Source organism: Onychostruthus taczanowskii, unplaced genomic scaffold (genome assembly GCF_017590055.1).
Source record: "Onychostruthus taczanowskii isolate IOZ18803 unplaced genomic scaffold, ASM1759005v1 scaffold60, whole genome shotgun sequence".
Classification (NCBI taxonomy): Eukaryota; Metazoa; Chordata; class Aves; order Passeriformes; family Passeridae; genus Onychostruthus; species Onychostruthus taczanowskii.
This window is the reverse complement of record NW_024503680.1, coordinates 652327-678873: the sequence shown is the minus strand read 5'-3', so window position 1 is coordinate 678873 and position 26547 is coordinate 652327. Positions and strand designations below refer to the sequence as shown.

At 46.8% G+C, this 26547-nt stretch overlaps 1 protein-coding gene across 1 annotated transcript; it reads left to right on the top strand.

Annotated features, from left to right (window-relative positions):
• Positions 1-3805: 3805 nt before the first annotated feature.
• On the top strand, positions 3806-26547 carry CHMP4B (charged multivesicular body protein 4B). Its single transcript, XM_041419256.1, has 5 exons — positions 3806-4132; positions 21197-21374; positions 22065-22179; positions 22695-22821; positions 25724-26547. Exons 1-5 carry the CDS (start codon positions 3937-3939, stop codon positions 25789-25791), a joined length of 684 nt encoding a protein of 227 aa, XP_041275190.1. The 5' UTR covers positions 3806-3936; the 3' UTR covers positions 25792-26547.

The following is a 26547-nucleotide window of genomic DNA, read 5'->3' as shown; positions in this document are numbered from 1 at the left end:
TCTGTGGGTGCAAAGTGCTACATTCCCAGCCTGTTTATCCAGAGTTGCTGCAGGGTTCAGTCAGTCCTGGGTATAGAAATCCTGCCTGTGTCTGGGACTCTGTGGCTGTTCTGGCCACTGCAGCAGTCAGCCCAGCATTACTGGTCTGACTGCTCTGATCCAACCCATTGTCTGACCTCAAGGTGTTCTTGTCTCCTTCCTTAATTCTTAAAATGTTAAAACCAGCAGCTTGCAGAGGGCTGTACACTCTGCTCCCTGACTGCTCTGTGTAATGATGGCTAACTCTGTCACTCCTGGGACACTGTCACACAGTGACAGTCTGCATGGGTCTGCCACTAGTTCACTTTGCTCACTCACTTCCTAACTTATTTTCTCTTCATTTCACTTTTTTGATGATGTTAGTGCACCTCCAGCTGTTGGTAGGTGGAAGGAAATGGAGCTCAGGGCTTCCCGGGGAGGCTGGGAGAAGGGGTTGTTGAGGATTTACATGAGGCTAAGGAGAAGTCTTGCCCCTGCCTCTTAGAAGGGGGTGGAGAAGGTGGAGCCAGGATCCAGGGGTGCACAGGGATGGGAAGAGAGGTGATGGGGATGTGTTGAAATGTGACAATTTCCAGTATTTAAAGGGGCTTATGAGAAGGCTGGAGAGGGACTTTTCACAAGGGGCTGGAGTGACAGGACAAGGGGGAATGGCCTCAAGCTGATGGAAGATTTAAATGTGCTGTTAAGAAGAAATTCTTCCCTGTGAGGGTGCTGAGGCCCTGGCACAGGGTGCCCACAGCAGCTGGGGCTGCCCCTGGATCCCTGGCAGTGCCCAAGGCCAGGCTGGACAGGGCTTGGAGCAGCCTGGGACAGTGGAAGGTGTCCCTGCTATGGCAGGCGGTGGGATGAGATGATTTTTGGGGTCCCTTCCAACCCAAACCACTCTTTGATTCCATGTTCTGACTCAGTATAAGGGAGGAGGCTGCAGAGAGGTCCTGAGACCTCATTGCCAATTTGCCCAGATCATCCTGCCCTGGTGGATGTGCTTTGCATGAGCTGGGGACGTTCAGGTGGTCCTTCCTCCTTAGATGTGCCTGTGCTTGTGTGAGAGCTCCTGTCTCCTTTGAAGGGCAGTTTATTTACCCACAGTGTTTTACTCTGCTCTCCCAGCAGGGGAACAGGATCAGGAAGCAGTTGGCTAAATATACTTTTCCTGTTTCCCTCCCCTCAGTCCCACGCTGTAGGTGTCATTGTGTGCCCTATGCACTCAGGTCTATTTTGGGGTGCTGATGTGTGGCTGCAGCTCCTTCAGCTCGGAAGCCCTGTCTGGAGACATGGCCTGCCCTTCCCAAATGCTGCTTTCCCCCAGCTCAGTGGGATGCTGGAACTCAGCTGGCTACACTGGGGATGGGAGCAGAGCCACCCAGCTGCCTTGAGTGTGACTGTTGAGGGACACAAGGCTGGGGACTTCCCCTGACACGACTGTGGGACACCAGGGCTCGGAGATGGCACCCTGGATGCTTGGTAGTGTTTGCATATGGGGCAGTGTTGAACCAGAACAACTTTTATCCTGAGCAAAATGATTGTCCTCTTGGAGTAAAACTTGGAGTGATTGTCCTCCCTGCCCTGCTCTTGTCCAGCTGCCTCAGCTCCTGCAAACTCTGACATCTACAAGCTCTTCCATTTGCTGCAGGGAAGATTTCTGCCCGAATTCCCTATTTCTGTTTCCCTGGCAGAGCCCTGCCCACTGGCTGGGGTGGATCAGAGGTGCTCAGGGCACTGGTTTTCTCCCTGTGTCCTGGGCACTGCTGTTTTTCTTTACACACCCAGCTCTGGAAGCATCTTGGCATTTTCTGGACGTTCCCAGGAGAACCCCAGAAGCAGAGCCATGCCTGGGGAGAAGTGGATCAGAGCAGAGGTCTGTGGGCTCAGTGACAGCAGACACTTGTGTAGGAGGAAGCGAAGGGCAAGTAAAACCCTTCCTCCCTGTTCTCCTCAGCCTCCTGTGCTGTCAGCTGGAGCTTTCGTGCCCTGGCAGTTCCCATCAGCCTCAGTGATTTTTTCTATTTGCCTTTCCCACCCACCTGCAGTGTCAGGGAGGTGGAACAGGGCAGGAGCCATTTCAGGGCTCTGTTGCTCAACTCCCACCTGGTACGTAGGACGTTCTTTGTGTTTCCCATAGCAGTGCTTTTCCCTCTTTCTCAGGGCACAAAAAAGCTCTCTTACCCAGCAAGCATTTGTTTGGGTCAATTTTCCTCTTTTCCAGGTGGTGTGTGATATCCCAGCCCTGCTCCAAAGCAGTGATTAATTTTCTTGGGTGATTTCCAGTGACAAACATGATTATTGTCTAAGTCTGTTTTTAATTATCTGTTGTCACAACCCTGCTGTGACTGGAGATGGGGGTTTATCGTTACAGGTGGTTGAGGCCAAGCACAAAGAAAAATAAGTCAAAAGTATCAAATTGTCACCAGGCTGAGGTACTCAAGACTCAGTTTCCTCAGGGGATTTTGTCAGTAGGTACTGTGAAATTCTGGATGACATCATAGACTGATGTCCAATGTCCTGTGAACTTCTGGATTACATCACGGAATGATGTCCATGCTGCCCCCACAGCCCAGAGCATGTGCTTTAAATGTCCAGGAAATGAGCTCACAGTGAGTCACCACCCATTAACCCTGCTTGTGGGTTTACAGACTTCTCTGTACAGCTGGCACATCAGAAAAGGAAGTTTGAAAGAATAAGGATTTCAACACTGGAGCAGGCTTGAGGGGTACAGAACGGGGAGTCAGCCCAGCCGTGGGATGGTGCTGGAGGAGGAGGGGATTGGCACTGCCACGAGGCTCTGCTCCTGGGCACGCTCCCGTGGGCACTTCAGGTGTGTCCAGGGAAGGGAATGGAGCACCAGGAGCAGCTTGGGGGGCTCAGGGGGGACCTTGTGGCTCTGCACAGCTCCTGACAGGAGGGGACAGCCGGGGGGGTCGGGCTGTGCTCCAGGGAACAGGGACAGGAGGAGAGGGAACGGCTCAGGCTGGGCCGGGGGAGGCTCAGGGTGGATATGGTGAAGAATTTATTGAGGGAAAAAGTTGTCAGGCCTTGGCAGGGGCTGCCCAGGGAGGTTTGGAATCCCCTGGAGGCGGAATGGAGCACCAGGAGCAGCTTGGGGGGCTCAGGGGGGACCTTGTGGCTCTGCACAGCTCCTGACAGGAGGGGACAGCCGGGGGGGTCAGGCTGTGCTCCAGGGAACAGGGACAGGAGGAGAGGGAACGGCTCACGCTGGGCCGGGGGAGGCTCAGGGTGGATATGGTGAAGAATTTATTGAGGGAAAAAGTTGTCAGGCCTTGGCAGGGGCTGCCCAGAGAGGTTTGGAATCCCCTGGAGGTGTCCAAGGAAGGACAGGACGTGGCAGCAGTGCTGTGGGCTGGGGACACGGTGTGGATCGGGCACAGGTTAACCCCTCAATGACCCTGCCGGGCTCTTCCAACTCCAGTCACTCTGTGGCGCTTCACCGCGGCTCCCTGGGCCGTGCCCGTGCCCGTGCCCGCCGGAGCCGCTCCTCGGACAGCAGCCGCCCCCGCTCCGTCTCGGCCACAGCCCGGCCCCTCCTTCCCTGCCCGTGACGTCACACCGCTCCGTGACGTTAGCCACACACGTGACTCACGCGCCCCAGCGCCACTGCCGGGTTCCGCTCGGGAGACACCGCCTTCCCGGCGTGCTCTGCGCCTCGCTGCGGCCGCGCCTCAATCTCCCAGCAGCCCCCGCGCGCGAAGCCCGCCGCCGCGCGCGGTGCTACGGCGCAAGGCACGCCGGGAGTTGTAGGCGGTGCGGGGGCGGAGGGGCGAGGCGGGCGGGCGGAGTCGGGCGGCGGCGGCCTCGGGCCTCGGGGTCGGTGTGTGCGGGGAGCGGAGCAAGGGGAACGGGCACCGCAGCTGCACGGCCTCGGCCCGGCCCCGCGCAGCCATGTCGGGGCTCCTGGGGAAGCTGTTCGGGACGGGCGCCGGCGGGAAGGGCGGCGGGAAGGGCCCGTCCCCGCAGGAGGCGATCCAGCGGCTCCGCGATACGGAGGAGATGCTGAGCAAGAAGCAGGAGTTCCTGGAAAAGAAGATCGAGCAGGAGCTGGCGGCCGCCCGCAAGCACGGCACCAAAAACAAGCGCGGTGAGCGTGGGGACCGGGCCGGGCCGCGCCGCACCCGGGCAACAGGTCGGGAGGGCCCTGGCCAGCGCAGACGCGGCTGTGCTGCTGTATTTTACACCGGAGCCTTCATTTTTGTACCGTGGTGCCTTTGTTTTGTACCTACTGCCGGTATCCTGTCTCTCCCCGGCCGTGCCGCCCTTCCCGGAGCGGTTCCCGCCCCAGACGTGTTTCCTCGCTCTGAGGGGAGGACGCCTTCCCTTCCCTTCCCTCCCCATGGGGCTGCCCCGTGTGGCAGTCGCGTCACTCCCTCGTGGCTGCCATGTCGCGACAGTGCTCGGCTCCTCCGTGCTCCGCTGCCCCTCGCTCTGGGGAGAGCTCAGGGAAATATCCTAGCGTCGGTGCGGCTGGAAAAGCAGGGCAGCACCCTGCCAGCAGGCCTTCATTTGCCCTGCTGGAGGTTTTAGTTAGACCCAAAAAAAGTCTTTACCATCTATGTTTATTTTCATCACGTCTTACCGAAAGTTCTGAGCGTGCTGGGGAGAGCAGAGGTTACAGCCTGAATGTGTGTGTTGGTTGTTTTTTCTTGTTGGGATGAAGAATTTCCAGGGAGAAAACTGGCCAGCATTAGAAGGGTTTCTGGAAAACAGACAAGTTAATATCCCACAGGCAACAACCAGCACACACATTCAGGCTGTAACTCCTGCTCTCCCCAGCACGCTCAGAAGTTTTGGTAAGAGCTGATGAAAATAAACATATATTTAATAGTTAGTGTTCCCTCACGTGGGAATAACTTGGGTTATGCTTGTGCTTTGTTTTGTGTTCTCATGGCAATATTAATTCTTTTGGAAGTAGTGTTTGTTCTGGGGTTTGTTCCTACTGCTCAGCCCCCTCCGAGAGGCTCTTCCACACACACTCCTAAAGCTAATTAATGGAATTGGTGTTTCCCAGGTGGAACTTCCCTTCCCAGGCAAGTCTAGCTGTGTTTTCTAGGCTGTGCTTGATGTGTGTGGAGATAAGGCAGCTGTGACGTTACATATTCCAGTGCTCTGAAAACAAACTTCTTCCTTGTTTTAGCTTGGTCAGTAAAAGTTTCCAGGAAAGCCCATCCTGATCTCTATGTGGATGTTGCCCTCTCTGTGCAGGAGCAGGCGTGGCTCTGCCTGTGGCACAGGGAGCTGCAAACACGTCTGGCAAGGGTTAATTGGCAGTAATTACCCTTCGGAGTTTCATGTCACTCCTTCAGTCAGCACTTTTAGCTCCTTCCAGACTGCAGAACTTCCCTGTGCGTGGGTGACGTGGATGGAGCCGGCGCACAAGGGCTCCGGGATTATCAGAGGACCTCAGCAGAGCCTAGTTTAAGGCTTAACTAAGTCAGTTCTAAGTCAAATACACTGCAGCAGTTCTAAGAAGTGAGTCTGTGCTGTGGTTTTTGGCCTAGTTTGGTAACGAGCTCAAAACAAAAACTAAAATATCTCTGTCTGCAGGTTCTTCATCTTCTGGGTCACACTGGGCCTCCTGAGCTTCTAAGCTTCCTGTTCAGCTTTGTCTCACCCTGCTGTAAAGCCATCTCTCTCTGCTGCCCTTCAGAACCTGGGCAGGGGAGGGATTAAATTTCCTTGGAGGTGGAGGAAGGAGGAAAACCTGCCCATTCACGGCGGGGTTCTGGCTCCCACTAATTGAGGGCTTGCAGCAGCACGGGAGCCTGAGGAGTAATTAAGGAGCCGTGAATAGGAGAAGGGCAGGGATGGGTTTCTGCTGGAAAACGAAACCACTCCTTTTTCCATTTCTGGAACTGAGAGGCCAACTGTTCCTACTGGGCTGGGAGTTAAGGCAGCTGATTGTCTGTGGCTTGCTGGGAAGTGAATTCCCCTCAGGACACACTCAGTTTTTCTGAGTTCAAGTTTTCAGTTATCAGCTGAGCTCCTACAAATTTCATTTTTGGTATCCAGATACTGGATTTTTCTCTGACTTGAGGCTGGTTTATAATCCATTATCTGAGCTCCTACAAATTTCATTTTTGGTATCCAGATACTGGATTTTTCTTGACTTGAGGCTGGTTTATAATCCATCCATGCGATTTCGATGCAAAGTCACCTAAATCCATATTTTAACTGAATATAAAAATATATTGGTTTTTTTATATGAAAGTCTGTCATTTTAGTGGAAATACTTTGATATAGTTAAAATGCTTTCGAGTAAAACTCAATGAAAGATAATTAGCTAGAGATTATTTTAAGTGTTGGATCAACTTCTAAAAAATAAAATTTGGAGAATCTTTAGGCTTAGTTCTCCAAAATTTAATCACTTCACTGTGTAATCCCTGCTGTTCCTGGAGGATCTGCTGTGGATGGTGCACATAGGTGATCTCAGCTGGGCAGTCCTGCTGATGGTCCTGGAAGCTGCTGTGGGACAGCCTAAAGAAGGTGATGGAGTGGGGCAGGGAGCTTACCTGGAAGCTTCAATTCACCTTGGGAAAACCTGGAGTGGCGTTCTTGTTGTCCCAGAGGAAAGCCGGGTGTCTGGCACACTTGAGGAGACAAAAGGAAACATTCTCTGCTCCCCAGCACACTGGGTGATTGTTCAGGTGCCAAGTGAGCCACTTTCCAAAGGCTCATTCACTCATTCCTGCAGCGCTTCTGGAGTCTAAGGAAAGCTTAATGTAAGAAATGTAGAGGCTTCTGGTTCCTGTGCCTGCCCCAAGCACATGCAGGGTTTTGTTAATTTATGAACTTATTTGACGTGTGTGTTTTTTGTGATCCGTATTTAGGGTGTCCAGGCTGTGTAACCAAACAACTCAGGAAATTCTGAGGTTGTAATAAGGAATTTTGTAATATAAATTTCCTCAGTCTGTGTTGTTTCTTGGCATGGGAGGCTTTCATCTTGTATGAGAAGTTCTGAGTGTGCTGGGGAGAGCAGCAGCGATGGTTTTAGTGTCCTTGCTGTGTTTTGTCCATGGGATGAAAACTATCAAGATTAACCATCATTAAAAGGGTTGTTTGAAAACAGGCAAGTTACTCTTCCCTCTTCTGAGAGGAACTTGGGTTATGCTTGTGCTTTGTGTTCTCATGGAAACGTTCAGTCTTTTGAAAACAGTGTTGTGGGGTTTGTCCCCACCCCTCTGGGGAGCCCTCCCACACTTCAGCTCTTCCTCATGAGTAGTGATTTACTCCTCAATGAATTTCTCGAAGCAGCAGCAGTGCTGACTAATTTGAACTGCTCAGCCAGTACCTCGCTCATTTTACATCTGCCCTGAAAATCAACTTTGCTCTAACAAAAGCGGAGTGAGCCTGATGCTCTGGGAGCCCCGTGCTGCTGCTGCCTCCTTTTATTCCGCTCCAGTTTGTCCGTGCCGTTGTTTCATCTGGGATGTTTTCTCAGCGCCCAAACCTCGTGATACAAACTAAGCTGCTCCATCTACTCCAACGGTTCTGGAGCTCTGGAGTTCAGTTTCTGGGGAGTTTAAGCTGATCCTGATCTCTGCTGCTCTGGTGTTCCTGTGGCTGATCACGAAAAGCCAAGCTGCCAGAGGAATAGCACAGGCACACAGAGAACAAGGGGTTAATGCCTTGAGCTCTGACTACCTTGGGTGTAACAATTGCACAGTGTTTCTCCTGGAACCTGAAGCTCAAGTTACATCTCTGTGTGAAGATTACAGCAGGGAGAAAAGCTCAGTGCTGCTTTAGAGCGCCAGTGTTAAAAGCAGCTCACTCAGGTTCAGATCCGGGGTGTCTGGATGCAGTTTTGTGCTTGCCTGCCACTGATCTCACCTTTCTGTTGGTTAACACTAGAGCTACAAACAGTGGAATGGGTGAGAAGCCAATTTTGTGCCAAAATATATTCAGGCCTTTTATCAGGAGAGTGACATTTCATGGATTTTCCCTGCTCAGGTTTCTGTTAGTGAGCAGTTTTTCTTTTCACTGTACATAAATAGAGTGTTGGGTTTTTCCCCAGCACTAAGTACACAAAATAGATGCAAACCCACTGCTAGATCCCTGCTGTATAATTCAGGCTGTTCCTGGAGAGAGAACACTCCTGTTCTCCACCCAGCACCAAAACCAAACAAACCAGGAGGTTGGGCTTGGCTGAAGTCCTGACTTTGGGCCCACCTGGGGCTCTCAGTGCTGCCTCAGGTGATGGTTTGTGATGGAATTTAACTGCTTACACCCCTTTACCTCTTCTAAGCTGTCCCATCAGTCTGTTGATGTGATTTCCCTGCAGCTGGAGCGTTCTGGTGTCAGAGCTGCTCCTGTCTGGGAACCTGCCTGCAATGTCCAGCTGGGACTGGCTGGGTGAGGCTGCTCCTGCCTGCTCTGGGCTGCTCTTGGTGTTTGTGTGGGCAGGCCATGACTTGGATTAACTTGCTGACCCAGCCAAAACCCAACTCTTACAAAAAAAAAAAGAGAGAAAAGTTGTTTTCCACACTTAACCACACAAATGCTGGAGCTGGCTGGGAGAGGGAGGCAGGAGTTTGATGGGAAGGAGGAGGGAGGGCAGTTCTGTCTCTCTGGCAGCAGTCCCTGCTCAGAGGGCAGCTCTGTTATCACAGTACCTGTGATAGCATCTGGGGGACACAGGGCTCATGAGCGAGCTGATGGCAGCAGTGCCTGCAGGAGGGCTGGAATGTGCAGGGCTGGGTGCTTCAAAGCTGGCAGCGAGGCAGGGGAAGCTGCAGCCTCAGCTGTGTTCACAGGGCCTGTGAGTGCGAGGCTCAGCCGTGGTTTGGGAGCGCGCGTAAAGCTCCCGCTTGCCAGCAGAAGTGATTCTCCTCCCGGAACGTGCCCCTGGTTTTGTTTCCGTGAACCATCAGGGGCTGTGCAGGGAGTCCTGCAGCACTTCCAGCCCATCTTCAGGCCCTCAGCCTGCCCTCTCTGTGTTGTAAGTCACAGTCTAATGGAAAATTGATGTTTGAGTTCCAGGTGCTTCTCCGTAACCCAGGGCTTCAGTGCAGGAATACTGATGGCAGTGCAGGCCTGAGTCCTTCACCTTCCCCCGAGGTTAATGGGATGGGCATTCACCACCTGCCTTGGGAAAAGTGATAATTGCTCTTTTTAATTAGATCTTGAAAAACAAGAGGACCCTTCTCCTTTGCATTCTACCCTACCTATGTTTAGCAGGGGTTTTGGAGACTCTCTGGTATAAAACAGTTTGGGAGCAGTGGTGGGATTCACAAACATCTTTTTAAAAACTGCTTTAAAAAGTGGCATAAAAAAACAAACAACCAAACCCTGTGATTCTGAAATATATGATTTGGTAACTGTGCTTGATGCAATACATCCTTCCTCTGTTTCTGTTCCCTGTCAGGAGGGAAACCTGGCACGATTGCAGCTACTAATTTTGTGTTTATTACTTTTTCTCTCAAAATGTGTTAGATGTTGGATTCTAGTATCTCATTAAACTCCAGGCCTAATTACTGAATCTTGCTCCCAGGGTAATTCAAAAACTATAATTTGCAGGTGATGAAAATCATCAGTTTGGTTTAACTCTCTTTTACTTAGATTTCTGCTGAGTTGTGGAAAGTTTATCTGGACTTGGATTTGTTGGGCTTTGCATTTGTATCATTCAGGTCTCTCTGTTGATCCCTTATTGCTCCCAAAACCCCAAAATTACATGGCCATTTCTGTTTTTTGGGTATGTGATGTTTGTCCCAGAGACTTTGGGCTGTGGTGTGAGCAGCAGGTCCTGGCCTGACTTTTGTAGCCAGCAAAGAGTGGACGTGAATGGGGTTCAAAGTAAAGTCTTGTCATTTACTCCCACTGCTTAAAAATGGATGACTTTTGCAAAACTAAAAGCTGGAGCAGCTCCCATCCTTGACTTCCCATCATGTTTGCAGCCAGGTGTTCAACAAACTGGAACTCCTGGCACAAAGTGTCTGAAACAAACAGGATGCAGTTGGAGAATCCAGAACAGGCCAGACATGAATGTTGTCAGGCTTGTGCCTCTCCCTGAGACAGCCCAAGGCTGCAGCAGAGCTGGTGATGAGGAGGTTGGTTCTGCTCTGAATCTTCCCCCTGAGTCTTAGAGCAGGGATCCAGCTCCTGCAGGAAGGGCTGGAGCTGGGGGTGCTCACCTGGAGAGGTGAGGGCTCTGAGGAGAGCTCAGAGCCCCTTCCAAGGCCTAAAGGGGCTCCAGGAGAGGGACTGGGGACAAGGGTCGGGATGGCAGGATAAGGGGGGATGGTTTCACACTCACAGAGTGGGACACTGGGGAGGAATTCCTCCTTGTGAGGGTGCTGAGGCCCTGGCACAGGGTGCCCAGAGCAGCTGTGGCTGCCCCTGGATCCCTGGCAGTGCCCAAGGCCAGGCTGGATGGGGCTGGGCGTAACGTGGGACAGTGGAAGTGTCCCTGCCCATGGCAGGGGTGGCACTGGGTGATCTTTAAGGTCCCTCTCAACCCAAACCACTGTGATCCCATGGAATCTTCCTTGTGGCCACTACCAAGGGCAGAGGAGTGGCCACAGTGGCCCAGCACTGCTGGGACCCAGAAGAGCAGAGAGTGAAGCTCAGTGCCAGGCTGTGGCCAAGGCAGTAGCAGTTCTGTCCATGATGTCCTTCCAGGTGGAAGCCCAGTTGGCAAAGCTCTGCTGTGGCTTCCCCTGGGTTCACTGCAGAGATGAAGCCTTGCCAGTTACCAGTTTCTAGGAGCTAACACAGTTACAGGATAATTATGTGGGCAGCTGTTGTCTTGCAGCTCTTAACTGGTGGCAGTGAGTGATGGAAGCTTGGTGATAGTACAATATTTTAGATGTTAATAATTTATTTTCACGTGTTACTTATTCTAGCCTATTCTAAGCTTCTTATTTCATTGTATAAATTCTTATTTCAGTGTTGGAAAACGAAAGAAATTAGCCCCTCAAAACAGTTACAAAAGGCACTATCTGTTTTTGATTTTTTGAACTGTTCCTTGATAAATTCTAATTTTCTAACTATTAAACATGTTAGCAGTAATTTACATGTGCAGCTCAAACAGAAAGCCCTCTGAAGTTTGGAGGTGTTCAAATAACCAGTATCACATCTCTGGGATGTGATCAGTATCATTTCCTGGGATGTGATGGGATGTGCAACAAGCCAGGGCTGTGTTGCTCCTGGGGTGGGGTGTAAGTGTCACCAAACATCCACACTGTGTGTGCTCCTCATGGCCTGGCAGGATTTCATCCAGATTTGGGGATTCTGTGTACAGAGGTTGTTCACATGTAGTGGAACTGAAAAGAGAAATGGCAGAGTGACAGGAGCATCAGTGGTATTCAAACATTTGGAGGTGATTTTGGTTGGTTATGAAATAAAGCAAGTTAAGAGAAAGCAAACTTCATTGTGGGCTCCCTGGGAACTGCATCTCCAGTCAAGGTGGCACCTCCTGAAAGTGCCCTGGGGCTCTCCATGGTGGGCTCTGCCCATGCCCTGTCCTGGCAGGGCAGTGGGAGGCAGAAAGGCTTTTTTGGGATTGCTTCCCTGGCAGCCCTGTCAGCAGGAGCAGAGTTTATTGCTGAACCTGGCTCTGGAGCTGATACCAGCCTCAGAGAATGGGATTGCCATTCAAAACTGCAATTCAGCCTCAAAAAGTACTGCAGTGTTGTCACAGGAGTGTTTGGAGGTTTAGTCAAGAAGTACAAACTTTTAAAAAATAAATATCTTTTGTCTTATTTGCTTTATGCCTTTTGGCTTTCTAAAGGTTTGTGTTCTCAGCTTTTCCCCCGTAGTCAGTGTTGGAATCTCAGCATTCACAAAAAAAGTGCTTTATTCACATCCCAAAATATCTCATCTGGGGAAGTTAGGCTGTTAAGAGAAATGCTAAATATTATGACAGCATCAACGAAATTTTTAGACTTGGCAAGGCTCTAATAATAATGGTCCAAGGCTGGAAAATGCCTGATGGAGTCCCAGGCAGCCACTCTTTGAATTCCCCAGCAAGAAAAGGTCTTGAAGTGTGCCACTTAAGGGTGGGATCTTCTCGGTTTGTGAATTAATTACAAAAAACACTGTTCAGCTTAGGGAACTGGGTTGTTTGTTTGCTTGTTTTTCCTGTGAGAAACCAGCATTTTGAGATACTTAAGAGCTATTCCTGCAAGGCTGAACCTGACACATTTCTGGCAGGGATTCAAAGGAAGAGTCTGAGTTTTCACTGGAATTCTCTTTAACAAGGTACCTTCAGCTACTACAAAATAAAACAGAAAACCCATAAAGAGTATTTGCAGGCTGTGAGAATCTCAGGGACACCTTAGGGAACATACATTTCTCATCTTAAAAGTTTAAACTTTGGTTGAATACTGACTAATTACCTCATTTCACATCAGAATGTTATGTGTGTATCATAGAAGGTGCAGATTGTTAACTGGCAAAGTTAGTGGCAGTTGGAAGGAGTAAGAGAGGATAATTTACTCAGGCAGCCTTAGAAAATACGTAATTTAATTTGGCAAGAAGAAATGTGTTTTTGTAGATCAGCTTTGCAGATGCCTTGCAATCCCCTGCCATCATCCAAAGGCCTGAGGACCCTGAGGAGTGAGATGCTGGAAATTGGGAAATGCAGAGCAGGCTTTGCTTCCAGAGCCTGGATCAGATTTCAGGGAATGTTTGAAGCTTCAGCCTGGATGGTTTTGGCTGAACCAGCATTTCTTAGACTCGTTCCAGCTCCTGGGTAGAACAAAGCTGTCTCTGTAACTGGGATTTCTCATTCCTGGTTTTCTTATTTGAACTCCAAGGCTGATTGTAGATGACATTTTTTTCCTTTTTTTTTTGGACAAAACTGACTTTTTTTTGATGACCATTTTCTTTTTAATGACCTTTTTTATGACTTTTTTTTTCCTTTTTTTTTTTTTTTTTTGACAAAACTGTGCCACAGTTGCCTGGAGATTATTTTACAGAGGATTATTGAGCAGAGGAGTGTTGCCTTGACATTCAAGGGAGAGAGGAGTCACCTTGCAAGGCTGCAGGAACCCCCCTGAGCTGTGGATGTGGAACATCAGCAGGGCAGGGGCTGAGCTGCTGCTGTGACAGAGCCAGGGTGGTGTGAAGGTGCTGCTTGCTCTTGTGTTTGGGTGTTGCTCTATCACAGCCCTGATTGCTGCTCTACAGATGCTTTTCTCTTTATCTCTTTGGTTTTTTTCTTTTGTACATTTACAGATTTTTAGAGCAGGAGTGCTTAATTGTTTTGTTTCATCTCTTGCACACTAGACTAAATGTTCTGGCACTGCTTTGCTCAAGAGGAAGTTGTAATCTTGTATTTTAAAAGGCAAAAACCTTGTATTCTCTGCCTGGGTTTGGGTGCTTTATTGAGGTAGTTTTAATCAGTCCCAATCTCTGAGCTGGGAATAGTTGCCTTCCTTTGAGGGCAGGGTTTGGAAACTATTGGAAATGTAATAAACAGGCAGAGAAAGACAAGGGAGGGACCAAGCCTTAACTCTGCCCATGATTCCCTGCTAAAAGTGCACATTTCCCAAAAGAAAAGCACGAGAGACTGCTGCAGCCAGGCCCAAACGTGGATCATGGCTTTTAGAGCTGAACACATCCCTGAGACAGCAGAGCTCTCAGGAGGTGATCTCACAGGAAAGGAGATGCTGCTGTGCACAGGATCATAAATATATTTATTTATAACCATCCTTTGATACCTCTGTGTCCCAGCCACTTGGACACCACAGTGCTTAAAATCACACCTGGCTGTTTGGACCTTAAAATCACACGTGGCTGTTTGGACCTTAAAATCACACCTGGCTGTTTGGACCTCTGACATTTTGTGTCCTGAGCCTCACCTGGGATGAGCCATCCTGTGCATGGCCTGGATGCCTGTGTTGAACCAACATGGGCAGTGCTGCTGTAACAGCTCCTGGAGCCATCACACCTCTGCAGAAAGGTTCTTATTCAAGGCAGAACTCCCAGTTTGGTCAGTCTGTAGCCACCAGTCTTTTTATCTGCTCGTAGTACTGGAGGATAACTTGTCAATGGCTTTAAATTCTCTTTTTAGCATTTTTTTTCGGAGATCTGTAGGCAGTTTGCTGGATCTCAGCAATGAGAGATGAGCAGTTGCTGCCCAGGATAAAGCTCCTCACTGCAGGCAAGGCAGGCAATTCCTGCTTCCCCCTCCCAGTGCCCCTTGTTTGTCCAAGGACAGCCAGGATGTTGTTCCTGATGAAATTTGCTGCCGAGGTGAGTGCCAGGAAGATGGAATGGGATTTTCAGAAGCAGCAAAAATAAAGCTGTTTCTTTCTGTGGAGCAAATTACAGATGGGTGCACAGGGTAACGTGCAAAATGCTCTTCCACTATTAAGTTGATTATCTCAATCCTATTTAGTGCCTGGGCTTGCAGCTCGAGGGGCCAAGGCACCCCAGTTTGGGCAGCTCCTCTGCAGCTCTTGCACTCTGTTATTTTGGTGTGGCTGACGTTTGGTGCACGTTGATTTCTGGGGCTGCTGTGGAACTCTCTCGTGCCATCTTAATATTGCTGCTGTCCCCGTGCCCTGGCATCTCTGCTGCTGCCATTTCTGCCAGAGAGAATGCAAGAATCAGCTGTGACATGAAGTTATTTTTCCCCTCAGTTGGAGTAATCAGAGCTATTGACTGCAGTGTCTTCCCCTGGAGGAGAAGCCTCTCTGTTTTAGACAAAAATCTAGACCCCTGTTGTGGGTGTCAGTGTGAGCTTTGGGAGGGTTTTGCAGAGGAAGGAGACACCTGCACTGTGTGGGGACAAATCCTGTGGCATCATCCACACTTCCACCTTGGTCAGGTGTATTCTTGAATTCAGTGAAACTCCTGAGTTCTATTCCCAGTGCTCTTTGCTCCTCTCAAGCTGAAATGTGTTTTTGCCAGCAAAACTTGAATTTCCAATTTTGTAAGAAAGCCTTGTTCTTCCAGGTGTTTATCTGCTGATCTACTCTTTTCTACTGATGATATTTAAAAGCATTAATTCCACAACATTGCTGTGTACATAAATATCCCAGGAACACTGCCTGTCCTGCCAGTGTGTAAGAAATATTTATTTGCAGGAGGGCTGTTGATTTTTAATAAAACCACTGACATTCATAGTCAGTTTTCCCTCTCTGAATGCAATACCATGTAGTAAAATTATATTTTTATTATCCTGCAAGCTGCTTATCAGAGTGAACATTCATCTAATTTGACTAACAAACTGCTGTAAATATTGCAGAGAAAATAATCAGACTTACAACAGTTCATTTAATAATAGTAATTTGCCTGTACACGGGTTAAAATAATTCAAAATACATCAAATTCTTACAGATAGCATTTCTGGAGGACAAAGTGAAATTATCTGGGTGAGCAGTCATGTTTTTCTGACTGATCTGCTGACAGAGGAGAAGAGTCTGGCTGAATGACTCTGCTCTTCTCATTTCTGGGTGTTCATCAGTCAGGAGGAGTGACTGAAAACAGTGGCACGAGTTCTGCTTCTCACTGGTGCTGGAGGGCTGGGTCCTGTCATGGTGACATCCCAGTGAAACCCTGCATTTCTGGGAATCACCATGGTCAAACAGGAGGTGCAGAACTTCTGCTGGAATTTCTAGCAGCGGGGGATACCACAGAAATTAAAATAAATGGACAATTAAAACACTATTTACCACAGAAATTCAAACAAATGGACAATTAAAACAGTATTTTATAGTTCAGTCAAAGACTGGAAATAAAAAAACCCAACCAACCAACGGTCAATGGCACACCATCCCCCAAAAAACCCCAAACCAAACCAGAAAGCAGAGGAAGGAATAGGTTTTTAAGTGTTAAAAAAGATGGAAAATTGTTCTTGGAATGTAGTTTTAGGCAGCTTTTACATTGAAGAAATTGAAGCAGCCAACCCAGATCTGACTGGACTCAGCTGCAGTTTTATTCCTCTCTTGGATATGGTGTTTTCTTTGTGAGAATTTCTCTGTAAAAAGGAACTGCAGAGATCACAATCTGATGCTCATTAACACAGAGAAATTTTACATTCCTTTGCCAATGGAAAAGAGGTAATAAACTATTGATACCCATTTTAACTGGTCAGGGCTCTGTGGGGCAATCATTTTAATCTTTATGAATAAAAATTGGCTCCAACATCTCCATCACAGCTGATAATAAAGACAATTAATATATCAAAATGTCATATGGCAAAGGGCATTTTGAGCCTACTCACTGTCTCCTGATGGATGGCAGAAATCACCCAGGTAGTATCAAATGTATTACCTTTAATTAAATTATAATAATAATTATATACAAATATACCTAACTGCTTTTCCCCCAGTCATATGTATTCTCTGAAAGCTTTATTACAATTCAGATAAAGTACAGCTAAGGCTTGTTATCTGCTGATTGGTTTTTTTAGAGGATGTTTTAAGTGCTTGCAATTCATGCTGTACCTTGGACTTACAAGTTAAAACACCAGTGTGCCTGGTATGGAGGAGGTGTGGAAAACACTCTTTATTGGCAGGTTCTTGCTCTTGTCTTGTGAAAACTGCCCATGATGGAATGACTAGATATTTTGCTGGCATTGGGGGTTGTTAAATTCCCTCTTAGAGCAGCTGGTTTTTGTGTCACAGGGATATTCCAGAGTGAGTTCAGCCGTTTAGCTGTGGCAGAAGAAGAGCTGTTGGGAGTCTTTTTGGGGAGCCCAAGGTATAAAATTATCATTATAATCTGCTTTATACTGATGAGCAACCCTTTTACTCCTATGTTTTGTAAAAGCAGGCATTGTTGGGTGTTAGCAGAGTCAGTTTTTGTGTCATTATAATCTGCTTTATACTGATGAGCAACCCTTTTACTCCTGTGTTTTGTAAAAGAGTCTGTGTTAGCAGAGTCAGTTTTTGTACGCTCCATGGTCCTCATGGTCCTGGTTTTTATGTCACAGGGATATTCCAGAGGGAGTTCAGCCCAGCTGGACCTCTGCATTCAGGCCCTGTGCAGGAGCTGCTGGGACAGGCTGGCCCAGGACATCCTGCATGGCTTTTGGGTCCAGGATAAGGACTTCGTCCCACTGCTGGAAAGCTGAGATCAGCTGATTCTAGAAAACTCTGCTGGGCGATCTCCACAACATGTTCTCTAGGGCATGAGTGAACTCTGGCTGGCCAGGGATAAATGATTTTAACCTAGTGTATGGCCACAGGCCCTGCTGAAGCACCTCCACAGCAATTAAAGCTGGCTATAAACTGCATTTCTGCCTCTGTAATTACTGCCTTGGAAGCAGTAAAGGCATAATTTGGGGTGTGGGTGCTGAGGAGAGGCTCTGCCATGGCTGCTGGATGTGATAGCAGCCTTTGGGAAGGGCACAGAGAGGCCCAGTCCCACTCTGGTTTCAAACACACCCAATTCTTGCATGTGCACACTGCTGCAGGGCATTTGTACCCCACTCTCCCTGGTTCTTATTGAATGGATTGTTGGGTTTTTTTGGGGTTTTGTTGTTAAGGTTGGAATTAAATGTGTAGGAGGGTATTTTTTGTTTGTACTTAGATGTTTATTAGTTCTTATTTATATTATGGTCTTATACGTTGTGAGTTGTAGTAATTCATTCTAATAAGGTAAAAATGGAGATGTTTGTCTCTCTCTATAAGGCCTTTTAAGGATAAACTGTATAATTAAGAAATGACACTAAAAATAATTTTACTTTTAACTTAATAACTAATTATTTGTGGCTTGCAATGTGGATTTTTTAAATTTACTTACATAGTACTGCTCAAATTTATGCAGAAGGTGAAGAAGAAGGTAAAGAAGAAGGACTAGTCTGTGCCCTAAAACTTCTATCTTGTTTTATATATATATTACTATATTCTAAAACTTTAAACATTAAGTTTTCTACTGTGTGATATTACACACTTCTATTCAAACTACACACTCATAATCTTAGTTCTATTATTTAATTTTGTAAGTTTTCTTTGGTTTCAGGTCAAATGTTCTCTTGGGGGTCAGTGCCTGTCAGCACAGAAAGACTAAAATTCTCAGCAACCAGGGTTCCAACACTTATATATTTCTGATTTTGGGAAAAAAAAAATTTTTTTGAGAAAAAGAGCCAATGTAATTCCCTTCAGATTAAGTTTTTATAGCTTTGACTTTAATAAAAATTTAACAAAAATGTGTTACACTGACTGTTCATGAAATTTCAGTAGGTTCCTGATCTTTGGCCTTAGGAAGGAGAGGAGAAAATAAGTATTTTCCTTGGTCTGAAGGGGTGGGAAACAGAAAATTTCCATGAAAAATGAAACATAAAATTTCCAATCCATGTGCAGTTTTAAGGGCAGTTTGGTGAACAAGAGGTGTGGGTGGGAATGGCAGGGACAGGGTTTCCCAACAATCCTGATAAGAACTTGGGATTGCTCACGGTGATTCCTGCAGTGGTTGGTGTCTGAGCAGCTTGTTTTAAACACCAGCAGGAAATGCAGACAAACTGTGATTGTTCTCAGAGAAGGCTGGAGTGGGGAGCTGCACAGAAATTGTAGCACTTTACTTGGCTTTGTATAGTGTTAAATAATGCTATAAAATCTCTGGGTTTGCTAGTAGTTCTCCATGAGGCACAAAATTCTCAATAAAGAACATCCCCTTGTTGGGGCATTTCTCCAGCAGCTGTCACTACATAAACACAGCTATTAACAGTTTTTCTGAGTAAGAAAACTTCCTATATCCTTAATTAAACCATTAGTGCAGAATGAGCCAGCCTGAATATCCCAGCAATGTGTTGCTCATCACTTTATGATCTGGCATAAAGCTGGAATGTTTGGGATGCTTGTGCTCTGCCTCATTGTGCAGATCACACATTGTCCTTTGAAAACCCCCTGTTCTCAGTCCTGTCACACACGTGGATGTTGGACTGGCCCCAGACTGGGCAGAGAAAGTCAGTGCAGAGGCTTCTTTTGGGTCCTTGGCTTCTCTTGGAGCAGTTAAGGTGTTTTTACTGGCTTCTCCTAAATAATCCTGAGCTGCTTCGTGTGCTTGGCATCCTTAGCTGGGCCTTCCCATAAAAAAACCTGGTTTTTTCTGTTCTCTAACACATCAGTTAATTTGAAATGAACCAAACACAGCATATTCATAACCAGCTGCAAGGCTGAAGCTCTCTTTAGGACTTTACCTTGCAGGACTGTCAGCATCTCAGGATGGCATCTGCCAAAACACCTGGGGTGCCTGTGGGCTCCTTCAGCTTTTAGGAGAGCAGCCACTTTATAAACATACTCATCACACCCCTGAGTTAGCAGCCCTCTGCAAGGAGAGGTAAGGGAAGCTGTCTCGTGTCAGGATTTCCTACTCCTTGTGTCCTGCTCTGGAGAGAACAGGTCTCAGAGATGTGAACATGTAAAGCTTTTATTTGCCAGGTTCCTGGTGTGTGACTGAGCTTTTGGAAGGGCCAAGCCTGGTTTTTAGCAGAGCCAGTCCTGTGTCACATGAAGTGGTTTCTGCTGTGAGACTCTGAGATCAGAGCACTGAAGAAATGAAGTGTGTGGGCTGAGGCTGCTGGAGCAGCAGCTTGGGGCCCAGGTGAGGGTCAGGGTATTGTCTGAGCAGGGCTGTCCTGGAGGGAACAGGTCCAGAGCAGGGAGGGAAGGGCAGTGCCATGGAGGGAAGCTGTGCTTGTGTCTTATTCCATGTGCCACCAAGTGTTTGTTGCTCCAAGCCCTGTCCAGCCTGGCCTTGGACACTGCCAGGGCTGTGGCATTGAGCTCATCTGGTGAAGGTACTTGGTGTTCCCTGGGTTATAGATACATATTGTAATACTGGCTTTTGGCAAATATTAAAATGATTCTGATGTGTAGTGTTAAAGCAACTTTGTTATAAGGATATAGTTTTTATTTCTGTTGATAACTAAGCTTAGGCATAGTGGTGAAATAGCTGATAAAAGTATGCTTATGTTAAAATACCTACTTAGATAACATCCAATAAACATATGAAGACACCTACTACAGATATACCAACTATCAACACTCACTGTTGAAAGACAATATGGAACAAAGCTTAAAAAGTAAAAGTTTCAGCTTTTAGCCAAAATGAAAAGTTATAATAAAAACAGACTGAAACCACAGCTAAAGAATACACATGCTCTAAAAAAACAAGTCTGAAAAATAACCATACTAAACACTTCTTAGAATTTGTAAACTAATTTGAAGAAAAACTTTACTATAATTGTTTGTAAATACATAACAAACTAATGCAATAAAAACAAAGTATAAAGAGTGTTTTCAAAATAGCAAATGTGCTCTTAGCTGAGTGCCAAGACACTCTTGGCTATAATAATCTTTGCTTTATAATCTTCATTTCATTTTAAACTTCTTTAAAGTTCTTTATTAAGCTTCTTAAATTTTTACAAGGGAGTGAACATGTTTTTCACACCTGTGTGTCTCAGGAGTGGCCATGGCCATGATTTCTGTGCAGGTGTCCTGGGAAGAGCTGGCTGTGGGCTGCTGTCACCTGCTGGGTGCTCCCTGGGTGGGTGGAGCAGGTTGGACCAGTCCTCCCACACTGCTCCCCAGGGGTGGGAGCTGTCCTGGGGGGCTCCTCCTGCACAGCCCACGTTGTGCCAGTGCTCACAGGCAGCAAATTGCTCAAACCACCTTCAGCAAGGGCTTCTCTCAGCTCAGGCTGTTGTGTGAACACCTTCTAGGAGGAGTAACACAGAACATACATAAATACCAACTTCTTAGAATGTGTATTTCACATGTAAGTGCAAAGCTGAGGGAACGTTTCTCCTTGGATCTGAACAAGGTGCTTCTCCCAGGGGTTCAGCAGGAGGGGGGGATCTGCAGCAGCACAAAGGTCTCATCTGGCAGGAGCTGCACCAGCAGGGCTGCCTTCCTGTCATGGGGTGAGGGTGAACAAGGCTGGTTTTGGTGGATGAGCTTGGATATTGAATCTTTCTGTTTGTGGTAGCATGGTGTGGGTCTGTGGTGTGTTGGGAGTGAGTCTGGGCTGGCAGCCTGCTGTGACAGGCGATGGCCACGGGGCAGCAGCCACCTCTGAACGCCTTTGCTGAAGGGGGCAGATCGAGGGTTGGGCAGCACAGCTGATCTGGGAAGAATGGACAATAAACACCAGAACTTGCTAAATATCTCTCTGTGCTGAGGGGCACTTGGTGCAAGGTGTGAGTGGCTGTTTTGGGCACAAAGCTTATCAATCCCCCCTGTCCTTTGCTGTGCAGCTGCCCTGCAGGCCCTGAAGCGCAAGAAGAGGTATGAGAAGCAGCTGGCACAGATAGATGGCACGTTATCAACTATTGAATTCCAGAGGGAAGCCCTGGAGAATGCCAACACCAACACTGAAGTGCTCAAGAACATGGGATTTGCTGCTAAGGCTATGAAAGCTGCTCATGACAACATGTAAGTTACTCCCTCCTGCATCTTCCCACGGGATCTGTAGTGTGGCATTTGTCAGATCTGCTGAAAACCAAAGGTGGAGCTGGAGCAGCAAAACCTTCTTGTGAAAGGTTCTCATTTAAAACTAAAATTGAACAAAACACACAAATATGATGCTTCCTCAGTTTACTACTGTTTTATTTTCTACATTTATCCAAAAGCTGGGTAGCACCAGTGTGGTCTAAAAAAAATGGGAGCCTGCAGCAGTTAGAGATCCATCTTGTAAGAGCAAGAATTTTAAGCCTCAAGGGAGGTCTTAAAACTTGTTTTTCTGCAGTGGAGTTGGTGTATGTAGCAATAATTAAAGGTAAAACTGCATTATGGGAATGTTGTGCTTGCTCCACCAGCAAATATTGTGAATGTAATAACGCTGAATCAGGGAAGAGAACAAATTATTATTAATATCAGTGGTACAGAACAGCTCTCCCTGGTGTCTGTATAACTGCTGGGGGCTAAGCTTGCAGGGAAGAGTTAAAAATACATCTCTAATTGTGTTGAGACCAGGGGGATAAAACCCAGACTTGCATGCAAAGTGTATTTTGGAAAGGGGCCTTGGAAATGTCATTGTGGTGGGACATTTCTACGGAAGCCAGGAAATGCAGTGTTGATTGGGAAGGTGCCTGCTGATGGTGAATTCTTTCCTTTCTTTTCCAGGGACATTGATAAAGTAGATGAATTAATGCAGGACATTGCAGAACAGCAAGAGCTGGCAGATGAGATCTCTGCAGCCATCTCCAAGCCAGTAGGATTTGGGGAGGAGTTTGATGAGGTATGGCTTTTAATTTGCTCTGTTTGTACCAGTAGTCATGGAATCCTCTGGGTTGGGAAGATCAGGGAGTCCAACCACTGGCCCAGCATTGCCAGCCCCATCACTAACCCTGAGCACCACACCTGCATGGCTTTGAAATCCCTCCAGAATTGTGTCCCCCAGGAGATCTTTCTCTGGAGATCTGCACGTTGTGTGTGCCTGGCTGCAGGACTGGGCTCTGAAATCTCTCCTGCAATTGTTGGTGTCTGTGACCTGGACTTTATGCTCAGAATGGTCTGGATGGCCTGACCTGAGAATATTTGGACTTGGATTTCTCCTTCCCTCCTCTGCTTTCCCCACTCTCCAAGAGATAAAGTACAGGAATCACATCAGAATCAGACTCCCCATCTCCTCACTCTGCTCTGACCCTGTGCATTTGTGCTATTTTCTTTAATAATATGATCAGCTATATCTTATTGGTAATAAATATGACCTAAAGTTCCTTATTTTTTTCTTTTTTCTCCTTGAAATCCTAGGATGAACTCATGGCAGAGCTAGAGGAACTAGAACAAGAAGAACTAGACAAAAACTTGCTGGAAATCAGTGGTCCGGAGACAGTACCACTACCAAACGTGCCCTCAATATCAATACCCTCCAAGCCAGGTATGGATCAACCTTTACTGCAACATCCTGCATCATTAAAAGTCTGCTTATTAATCTGCCAGCTCCTTGGATTTGGGAGATCTGGCTGCAGGCAGCACAGACATGTTGCTTGGAATTGCTTCCTGAATCCCAAATCACAGCCAGTGCCATTTCTCTGTGAGGGGCACCTGCCTTTCAGAAGAGGCACAAAAATCACTCCCAGTCACAGGAGCAGCTGTTTTCTGCTCCAGCTCATCCAGGTGCTCTGGATGATGCTCAGGGTTTAGTGGAGGTGAGGGAGAAGGGAACCTTTGTCCAGGTGCTGCTGGGCCAACAAGGAAGAAATCTTGTCAAGACACCCTGAGGTGGTAAAGGGAGGGCAGAGTAAATGAACTCATAAAATCATTACAGTTGGAAAAGACCTGCAGGGTCATCCAGTCCCAGGCAGGTTCAGATTCCCCCGTGGATCCATGCTTCCTTGCTGCTGCTTTGGGTTTTAATTTGATCCCTTTTTTCTGGCCTTTGGGAGGATCTTCCCTTGGGATCCCCTCTTTGGGAAGGCTGTGGACTCCTCTGCAGTGCCCAGGCCAGGCAGCCCCAAAGTCAGGGTCATCCCAGTCCTAGGCCACACATACCCAGGGAATTTTAGGTGATGTGAGGTTTTGCCTGGAGGATGGACAAGAAATGTTTGTATTTACACAGAGGGTTCAAAGCTGCTCTTAAATCTGAACTGGTCCCTCTTGCATGGGCATTTCTCAGGGAATTCAGCTGAGCTGGGACACCTCTGGCAGCACTAATGGGATATGAAGCTTTACAAGCCCTTTTTGCTGAATCTGCCTGACTATGATGAATAACTTACAGACTCTGCAGCTCTGTTCCGTGCCCTTACTTGGAAAAGGAAAAAATAGTCCAAGAAAGCAGTGGATGCAAATAATCCCAGTTGGTCAGTGTATCTGTAATGATCCTGCTGCCTTTCCAGGCTTGGGTGGGCATGGGAAGCAGCAGCACTGCCTGAGCAGCTTCTGCTTTGTGCCACTGCTCCTGGGCTGTTACTCTGCTTTCATTCTGACACCACTGACTTTGTGTGCTCCTGCTTGTGTTTTGCCAGGCAGAACTGCTGACCAGAGCTGGTGAGAGGGGAGGGAGTTCTATCAGAATATCTGAAATCTGACACGTTATCAGATTCAGGGGAAATAGATGAAATGAACCAGTGCATTGCCTTTTTCTTGCCTGGCTGGTTTAATGAGGTTTGTTTTGTAAATAGTCTTAAAACACAATGTCTTGGACCCAGATCTACTCTTTGCATTTTGTGATTGCACACAAGTAAGAGGTGTTGTAATTGTGGACATATTTAAGGAGCTACACAGCCTAAAGCTTAGAGAAACTCCCTAAAATAATATAAATTGTGTACAAGTTTGGTAGTAAAAGCTGCAAGCATAAAGCTCAGTGTTTCACAGGATTTATGCTAAGCTGCTTTTGGATGGAAATGAGAATTCCATGAATTCCATTAATGTATTTAAGTGGCACTTTTTGTTTCAATAAAGCTGCCTCCAAGGCTGGCACTTGGGAAAAATTGGGATTCTAGGCTGCTGTTGGGTGGGGATTTTTTTTTTTGAACCTGGGCACTTGGGAAAAATTGGGATTCTAGGCTGCTGTTGGGTGGGGATTTTGTGGGGGTTTATTTTTTGAACCTAAATTGTTTTTCACTTAAAACTGACTTAACACTGGGATTAAAAGTTTGCTTGTGATTACCGTGGTCAGACCTCCAAAGGGAATACTGTCCCTAATGGTTCAGGTTCATCTGTAGTTGCCTTTTTGGGAATGATAATGTGTCTTTTGAGGTAGAGCTGACTCTGTTACCTCCTTTTTAACCATTGAAGGGGAGATTACCACAGGCTTTCCTGCTTTTCCACTTCTCAGGAGCAGTCTGGACTTTGGCTTTAATCAGCCTGAATGAGGAATTTTGTTGTTGGTGGTGTCAGGAGAAATTCAGGCAGAAACTGTTTTTGTTTAATGGAGGCTGGAGGAGCTTAATATAGAAAACCAAATTCCAGCCTTGTACAAATGAGGGGTCTGGAGCTTGGAGCTGACTCAGTTTTCCTGATGTAAACATTCCTTTTGGAATGACACAAACCACTTGGACCAGGAATTGTTTCACTCTTTGTTTTTTTTTTTTTTTTTTTTTTTTTTTGGTTTTTTTTTTTTTTTGGTTTTTTTTTTTTTTTGGTTTTTTTTTTTTTTTGGTTTTTTTTTTTTTTTGGTTTTTTTTTTTTTTTGACATTTTCCAAAATTATTGCAGCTATTTGTGGGTTCAAACCTTTTCTGCTGAGTTAATGGAAAGTGAATTTGTCAGGTTATGACAAAGAGCAGCATTTTCTGCCCTGGAACAACCAGGAAGGAGGAGAGGGCAGTGTCCAGGCTGCTCCCTCCCACCCACATCCACATCCCCCAGCTGCCAGGGAGCACAGGGGAGGGGGAGTGGGATGTTCCCAGGGGTCTCCAGCCCCACCCCATTCTGTAGCTGACCCAAACACCTCTATTCCTGCATTTACAGTACTCAGTGATGGAATAAAGAATTCTGCTTGGATGGGGAAGAGATTCATACTGGAGACATCAAGATGAGTTTCTGTAAGAAGCTGCATCCCTCTGAAGGAGGCTTGGAAATTATGGGAAAACATCACACTTTACCTTTCATGCCCACTGCCTTCTTCCTGTGGGAGCAGTTGGTTTTTTCCACTCAGGAAGTTTAGCCCATGCTGGCTCTTCCAGCAAAGCACCTTTTACTCCAGTTCAAAAAGGTTTTGTTTATTTTTTTGTCCACAGCTGGCCTTAGGTGCTTCATTTACTGGTGGCTTCATTTGTCAGTGGCACAGAGAGTTCTGTCAGGATTCCCACTCACTTGTTCTCTTTTGTGATTTTACAGCCAAGAAGAAAGAGGAAGAAGAGGATGATGACATGAAAGAGCTGGAAGCTTGGGCGGGAACCATGTAACCACAGCAGCCCCTGGCTGGAAAAAAGACTTTGGTTACCTATTCTGGGTGCAAATGTGTTTTGTTGAGGAGAAAGCATAAGCAAAATGTCTTTATCTTTCATTTTAACCCAGAGCAGTGGGAACTGCATTGCTGTTTTCTGCATAGCATGGAGAAAAGTCTGCCCAGAGGAGAGAAGGGGGAGCAGGGGAATTGCCTGCTGTGATACGGTTGAATTTCTGTAGAAAAGGTATTTGCTAAATCAAACACTCAGCTTTGGGACTGTGCTCCTGCCACTGCTGGATCTTCATCTTCAATTTGGGCCATATGTTCAATTGAAATAAGCTGAAAAACACTCTGTAATTTTAAGTCAGTTTAAGTGTGTCTAGGAGTCTTGTAAGGCATTTAAAAACCAGGAAAAGTCGTAAGCCCCCATTGGCTTCTTTATTGTGTTTTAGGTGCAAGAATGCTTTAGGATTTTAGTTCTTTGCCAGGTCTATTTATATCCCTTGACTGCTGTGTGGCCAGCCCTGTGTCTGTCACTGCAACGACGTAGTCACTGTGCCCATTTTAATTGCTGAGAATGATCTGCAGTTGATCCACTCTCTCTTGGAAGTAGGGAACGTTTCAAGTTCAGTTGTACATTTTTCTACACAGCACTACAATGTTTATTGCTTTTTTGTGATAATTGATAACCCATTCAGATACATGCACACAATTATTTTAATTAAGAAACTACTATGGATTGCACTGTATTAAATATCTCGATTAATTTTCA

Excerpts from the sequence above, each read along its gene's own strand:
- CHMP4B (XM_041419256.1), top strand. The coding sequence starts at position 3,937 with ATGTCGGGGCTCCTGGGGAAGCTGTTCGGGACGGGCGCCGGCGGGAAG. Across the intron at positions 4,133-21,196 it reads CGGCACCAAAAACAAGCGCG|CTGCCCTGCAGGCCCTGAAG; the intron begins GTGAGCGTGGGG and ends TTTGCTGTGCAG. Across the intron at positions 21,375-22,064 it reads AAAGCTGCTCATGACAACAT|GGACATTGATAAAGTAGATG; the intron begins GTAAGTTACTCC and ends TTTCTTTTCCAG.